We start from the raw sequence: 7,853 nt of genomic DNA, 5'->3' as shown, positions 1-7,853 counted from the left end.
TTTTACCTTATGATCTATTCTATGACATATTACATGTGCTATATTAATAAAGTATAGATATATAATTCATGAAAATTATTATACATATATGTTCTGTGCATTTGTGGTTTTAAAATTGGAATAATGTTGTTGATCTTTTAATTTGAAGACCAACACTTGAATAAGGTTTTTTTCAGGGAACTTTCATTTATTTATTAATTAGTGTTCATGTATGAATATTTTGCTTGCATGTATGTCTCTGTACCTCTAGTGTGCCATGACATAGAGGGCAATGGATCCCCAGAACTAGAGTTACAGATTGTTATGAAGCACCATATCAGTGTTGGGAAGTTGGGAATCTAATCCATGTCCTCAGCAAGAGTTAAAACTGCACTGAACCACTGATCCATCTCTCCAGCCCTTCTCCGGGATTTTTAAAGAACAGACAACCACTGTGTGGCTATCTATATGTATGCTGGCGAGAGACTCAGAGGTTTGGCTCTAGCGATTGGGATGAATCCTTTCCTCTACTAGACTGAACTCTTTGGGCACACAAAATTGTGAATATAAAATGTGTGATCTATGGTGTTGTATTCAGGGAAATGTTATAGTATGGTCTCATCCACTAACTTCTTCTTTAGTTCTATATATGCATGCATGCATACATCTACACATGGGAATTATAAAACTGAATTTGAAAATATAATTGCTCACAAGAATCTGAGTCAGTATAACCATTTTCTACATCTCTATCACAGAGCTGAATTTAAAGTACTGAATTAAGTTAATTCAATAATAATCTTATGTAGGTAACCAGGCCAAATAACTTACATAAGCATCAAAGGTAAGACTGTTGAGTGAAACTGTAAAAATATCTGGGTGCTAGTGATTTATAACACTTGGACATTGTGTTCCACTGCATGGGGAGAAATCTCTTAAAAAGATATTCCCAAAGAGCATCAATATATGTTAATCTTCAGCAAGTTTATGTTTGTCATAATGTGTAGAAAATAGTACTTATCATAATATCGCATATGCTCTCTTGTTTGTGGATCCTAGTTCCACATCTTCAGATGTGATTATGTAGTCTGTAGTAACTACAGAAACTAAGAAAGCAAAATTAGACCATTGCCAAAATAGGGGTTATTGTGGGAGCAATAGAGAGCAGAAATTTAGGGTACAAGGATGTATTCAGGGAAATGGAATAACAAGGCTCCTTATGCAGGAAGCAGGGAGGTAAGCACAGAAGGTCTGAGGAAAATAATGGTGAGTAGAAGTACACAATTGATCAGATAAGGAAATGGGAAACTGGATGGGCTCTTAGGTAAGGGTGAGGAAGATAAATACAAAAAGAGGTAGTTAGGTAAAATAACAACATGGGTTGCTCAAAAGACTGTTTCCTCAAGGCTCAGCTATATCTCTCCTGGGAATATACCCAAAAGATGTTAAAACATACAACAAGGACACTTGCTCAAGTATGTTCCTAGCAGCTTTATTCAGAATAGCCAGAATATGGTAGCAACCTAGATATCCCTCAACCAAAGAATGGATAAAGAAACCATGGCATATTTACACAATGGAATACTATTCAGCTTATTAAAACAAAGAAATCATGAAATTTTCAGGCAAATGGATGGATCTAGGAAAGATCATCCTCAGTGAGGTAACGGAGACCCAGAGAAGCACACATGGTATGTAATCCCTTTTAAGTGAATTTTAGCCATATATTACAGAACCTAAAAAGCAATAAATCAAGCAATCTAATTAAAAATTGGGGTACGGAGGTAAACAGAGAATTCTCAGTAGAGGAATATTGAAGGGCAGAGGAACACTTAAAGAGACGTTCAAAGTCCATAGCCATCAGAGAGATGCAAATCAAAATAACCCTGAGATTTCACCTTACACCCATCAGAATGGCTAAGATCAAAAACTTTTGATCACTTTCCTCTTGTGGGACTGCCTTGCCAGGCCACAGGAGAAGAGAACATGCTTAGTCCTGATGCAACTTGATGAGCTGGGCTGGATGGGAAAGGAAGCTCCACTTTTCTGAGGAAAATGGGAGAATGGAGAGGAAGGTAGAGAGTTTGGGAAAGGGAGGATGGATGGAATATAACAGGATGTAGAGTGAATACAAATAAAATTAAGAAAAAGAAAATTATTTCCGGCCTTTATCCCCCAAAAGTAAAGAACAATATCATTTGTCTAAATAGCTCAAAGTTAATTCTTTAATCCTGTATTTGAGTGAGCAAAAGGTTTAAATAGGATAAGAACTGCACTGGAAGTCATCCAAGTCCACTTACAACCATATTGGTTCTACAATTAATAGTGTGTGGAAAGACACAGAAATGTCTCCAAAGGCATTTATGTCTTCAGTTTTAGCTTCCAGGATGTAAGATTTTGTGGAAGAGTAAGCAAACAAACAAAAAGAGAATTGAGATAAACATTTTGCTGAATAAAATAGTAAGATTATCTTGAATTATCACTGTGATTCAATTAGAAATTTGAATGAAAACATTGTTACAAAATACAGCATAGTAAAATTATAGACTATGAGACTGACTCACCTGATTGGATTCCTTTAGTGATTTTTTTTTCCTTCAGACTGACACAGTTTTTTTCAGTTGTACAAATGTGATTAATATTTTCTGCTCCTCACTACTATTTTAGGTGGTTAACAATAAAATAAGGCAATTTAAATCAATAGGATTGGACTTTTATAATTTTTATATTTTATTATTCATCACAGGTTATTTAGTTTGTATCCCAGCTATAACAACCTCCCATATTCCCTCCCAATCCCACCCTCCCTCATCTCCTCCCTGTACCTTCCAAGTCCACTGTCAGGGGAGGTCCTCCTCCCCCTCCATCTGACTGACCCTACCTTATCAGGTATCTTCAGTACTGGCTGCAATGTCCTCATTTGTGGCCTAGCAAGGCTGTTCCTTTCTTGGGGGTGAGTGTAGGTAAGGGAACCAGTCCTTGAGTTTGTGTCAGAAATAGTTCCTGTTCCCCTTACTAGGGTACTCACTTGGATACTAGCTACCTTGGGCTACATCCAAGCAGGGGTTCTAGGTTATATCCAAACATGGTTCTTGATTGGAGAAACAGTCTTATAGAGGACTCCCATGCCCTTATATATTTTGTCCTCATGGAGCTCCTGTCCTCTCCTGGTCATATTAACAAATGGGATGGATATAGGAAGTAGGAGAAAATAAGAAACAGGAAGGAGCTTACCACAGAGAGCCTCTGAAAGACTCTACCTAGCAGCATATGAGATGCTGAGACACATAACCAAACCTTCGGCAGAGTGCGGGGAATCATATGATAAAATAGGATTGGTTTTCTTTTTTTTTTTAATTTTTTATTTAACTTTTTTTTTTTTTCAGTTACATTTTATTAACTCTGTATCCCAGCCGTGTCCCGATCCCTCATTCCCTCCCAGTCCCTCCCTCCCTCCCTCCCTCATCTCCACCGTGCCCCTTTCCAAGTCCACTGATGGGGGGGACCTTCTCCCCATTCATCTGATCCTGTTTTATCAGGTATCTTCAGGACTGGCTGCAAAGCCCTCCTCTGTGGCCTAACAGGACTGCTCCTCCCTTCGGGGGTGGGGAGGCCAAAGAGCCAGTCATCGAGTTCCTGTTAGAAATAGTCCCTGTTCCCCTCACTTTGGGAAACCAATTGGTTACTGAGCTACCACAGGCTACATCTGAGTGGAGGTTCTAGGTTATATCCATACATGGTCCTTGGTTGAATGTCAGTCTCAGAAAAGACCCTGTGCCCAGATATATTTGGTCCTTGTGGAGCTCCTATCCTTTCCCCATCAGACTAACTCCCCTTCTTTCTTATGATTCCCTGTACTCTGCCAAAGGTTTGGTCATGAGTCTTTGCTTTGAAAACACTGCTAGTTAGAGTCTTTCAGATGCGCTCAGTAGACTCCTGTCATACGTTCAATGCACATCCCATCTGTCTTTCTAAATGAGGATTGATCATCTTACCCCATGTCCGCTCAATTGATTATCTTTTTTAGGTGTATAGATTTCATTATGTAGGATTGGTTTTCTAAAGTTGGTATGCAGGTGCAATACAGGCACACAAAGTTTGAGTTCTGTATAGATATGAATGTGGATGCATTTGTTAACCTATATGTGCTATGTATACAAGCGATACATGGAGGCTATCTACAAATGTAGGCTATGATGGACAGTCTGGAACTTCAAAAGTTAGAAATACCAATTAATCAAAAATTAGTGGGGAAAATGGAATTATGATACAGACATACTGTCCAAATGATTAAAAGTTTGATGAGTACTCTTTTTTTTTTTTTTTCAGATATAAGAACTATGCCTCCACTATGGTCTTAAGATGAATACACTTCTCACCTATGTCCTCATTAAAAAATGTCCTTTATATTCAAGCTGGGCTTGGAGTCCTGGCCAATATGTTTCTCCTTTTTTTCTATTCTTTCACAATCCTAGGTCACAGACCTAAGCCCATGGACTTGATGTCTTCTCAACTAACCTTCATTCATATAATGATGCTCCTCACAGGAGCAGACTTTTGGCTTACAGACATATTTGAGTCACTGAACATTGAGAATTACATCAAATGTAAGGCAACTTTCTACATACATAGGGTGCTGAGAAGCCTCTCTATCTGCATCACCTGCCTCCTGAGTGTGTTCCAGGCAGTAACTATCAGTCCCAGGAGCTCTCTGTTGGCCAATTTTAAACATAAGCTTAAAAAATACATGATCTATGCTTTCTTATGTATTTGGTCTTTGAATTTGTCCTTCCATAGTAACCTGATCTTCTATGTTGGTGGTTTTACCAATGTGAGTGAGACTAACCAAATGAAGGTCACTGAATCCTGCGTAGTCTTCCCAATGAACTACATTATCAGGGGACTGTTTTTCACAGTGACAACCTCTAGAGATGTGTTTCTTGTAGCAGTCATGCTGACCACAAGTGCATACATGGTGATAATCTTGTTCAGACATCAGAGGCAATGCAAGCATCTTCATAGCATCAGCCACCTGAGAGCTTCCCCTGAGAAAAAAGCCACCCAGACCATCTTGCTGCTGGTATTTTTCTTTGTGGTCATATACTGGGTGGACTTCATCATGTCATCTACCTCATTCCTTGTGTGGATGTATGACCCAGTCGTCCTGACTATTCAGAAATTTGTGATGAATGCCTATCCCACAATTACTCCTTTGGTACATATCAGTTCTGATAAGAGAATCATCAATCTGCTGAAAATCTTGCAGTTAAAATGCTATTAGATTTTTTTTAATTTTTTTATTAATTACACTGTATTCATTTTGTATCCCCTCATAAGCCCCATCCTCCTCCCCTCCTGATCCCACCCTCTCTCCCCTTTCTGCATGCATGCCACTCGCCAAGTCCACTGATAGGGGAGGTTCTCCTCTCCTTTCTGATCTTAGTCTATCAGTTCTCATCAAAAGTGGCTGCATTGTCCTCTACTGTGGCCTGGTAAGGCTGCTCCCCCCTCAGGGGGAGGTGATCAAAGGGCAGGCCAATCAGATTATGTCAGAGGCAGTCCCTCTTCACATTACTATGAAACCCACTTGGACACTGAACTGCCATGGGCTACATCTGTGCAGGGGTTCTAGGTTATCTCTATGAATGGTCCTTGGTTGGAGTATGAGTCTCTGCAAAGTTCCTTGTGTTCAAATTTTCTTGTTCTGTTGCTCTCCTTGTGGAGTTCTTGTCCTCTCCAGCTCTTACTATTTCCCACTTCTTACATAAAATTTGATTCACTCTTCCCAACAGTTGCCCATCAGGCTCTGCATCTGCTTTGATATTCTGCAGGGCAGAGACTTTCACAGGCCCTCTGTGGTAGGTTCCTAGGTTGTTTCCTGTTTTCTTCTTCTGCCTTTCAGAGGCCCTCTGTAGCAGGTTCCAAGGTTGTTTCCTGTTTTCTTTTTCTTCTGATGTCCTTCCTCTTTGCCTTTCAGGATGGGGATTGAGCCTTTTATTTAGGGTCCTCTCTTTTGCTTAGTTTGTTTAGATGTACCAATTTTAGTGGGTTTATCTAATGCTGTATGTCTATATTAGTGAGTATATAGAGTATATACTGTGTGTGTCTTTTTGATTCAGGGACAACTCACTCAGGTTGATCCTTTCCATGTCCCACCATTTACCTGCAAATTTCATGATTTCCTTATTTTTCATTGCTGAGTAATATTCTATTGTATAGATGTACCACAATTTCTGCATCCATTCTTTAGTTGAGGGGCATCTGGGTTTCCAGCTTCTGGCTTTACAAATAAAGCTGATAAAAACATGGTTGAGCAAATGTCCTTTTTGTGTACTTGAGCCTCTTTTGGATATATGCCTAGGAGTAGTATGGCTGAATCTTGGGGAAGCGCTATTCCTAGTTGTCTGAGAAAGCTCCAGATTGATTTCCAGAGTGGTTGTACAAGTTTACATTCCCACCAGCAGTGGAGAAGGGTTCCCCTTTCTCCACAACCCCTCCAGCATGTGTTGTCACTTGAGTTTTTGATCTTGGCTATTCTCATGGGTGTAAGGTGAAATCTCAGGGTTGTTTTGATTTGCATTTCCCTAATGGGTAATGAGGTTGAGCATTTCTTTAAGTGCTTCTCTGCCATTCCATATTCCTCTACAGAGAATTCTCTGTTTAGCTCTGTTCCCCATTTTTTAAGTGGATTACTTGGTTTGGTGCTTTTCAGCTTCTTTAGTTCTTTATATATACTGGATATGAGTCCTCTGTCAGATAAAGGGTTGGTGAAGATTCTTTCCCAATCTGTAGGCAGTGCTTTGTTTTGATGACGGTGTCCTTTGCTTTGCAGAAGCTTTTCAGTTTCATAAGGTCCCATTTATTGATTGTTGCTCTCAGAGCCTGTGCTGTTGGTGTTCTGTTCAGGAAGTTTTCTCCTGTACTAATAAGTTCTAGGGTATTCCCCACTGTTTTTTTCTAACCGATTTAATGTGTCTGGTTTTATGTTGAGGTCTTTGATCCACTTGGACTTCAGTTATGTGCAGGGTGATAAGTATGGATCTATTTTTATTTTCCTACATGTAGACATCCAGTTGGACTAGCACCATTTGTTGAAGATGCTTTCTTTTTTCCATTGTATGGTTTTGGTGTCTTTGTCAAAGATCAGGTGTCCATAAGTGTGTGGGTTTATTTCTGGGTCCTCTGTTCGGTTCCATTGATCCACCATTTTGTTTCTTTGCCAGTACTACGCAGTTTTTAAAACTGTTGCTCTATAGTACAACTTAAGATCAGGGATAGAGATACCTCCAGAAGATCTTTTATTGTAAAGGATTTTTTTTTAGCAATTCTGGGTTTCTTGTTATTCCATATGAAGTTGAGAATTTTTCTTTCCAGGTCTGTAAAGAATTTTGTTGGTAATTTGATGGGAATTGCATTGAATCTGTAGATTGCTTTTGGTAATATGGCCATTTTTACTATGTTAATCCTGCCAAGCCATGAGCATGGGAGGTCTTTCCATCTTCTGATATCTTCTTCTAATTCTTTCTTCAGAGACTTGAAATTTTTTTCATACAAGTCTTTGACTTTCTTGGTTAGGGTTACTCCGACGTACCTTATGTCATTTGTGGCTATTGTGAAGGGTGTTGTTTCTCTAATTTCTTTCTCAGCCCTTTTGTCTTTTGTACACAGGAGGGCTACTGATTTTTTTGAGTTAATTTTGTATCCAGCCACTTTGCTGAAGGTGTTTATCAGCTGTAGGAGTTCCCTGGTAGAGTTTTTGGGGTCACTCACATATACTATCATATCATCTGCAAATAGTGATAAATTGACTTCTTCCTTTCCAATTTGTATCCCCTTGATCTCCTTCAACTGTCTTATTGCTCTAGCAAGGATTT

At 39.3% G+C, this 7,853-nt stretch overlaps 1 protein-coding gene across 1 annotated transcript; it reads left to right on the top strand.

The window, feature by feature from the left end:
* The first annotated feature begins 2,324 nt into the window (after positions 1-2,324).
* On the top strand, positions 2,325-5,260 carry LOC110544531 (putative vomeronasal receptor-like protein 4). The gene is made up of 2 exons (XM_060378677.1): positions 2,325-2,358; positions 4,374-5,260. Exons 1-2 carry the CDS (start codon positions 2,325-2,327, stop codon positions 5,258-5,260), a joined length of 921 nt encoding a protein of 306 aa, XP_060234660.1.
* Positions 5,261-7,853: the final 2,593 nt, after the last annotated feature.

The sequence above is a fragment of the Meriones unguiculatus genome, chromosome 3, assembly GCF_030254825.1.
Source record: "Meriones unguiculatus strain TT.TT164.6M chromosome 3, Bangor_MerUng_6.1, whole genome shotgun sequence".
Lineage (NCBI taxonomy): Eukaryota > Metazoa > Chordata > Mammalia > Rodentia > Muridae > Meriones > Meriones unguiculatus.
The sequence above is the reverse complement of the archived record's forward strand: the minus strand, read 5'-3'. Positions and strand labels throughout refer to the sequence as shown.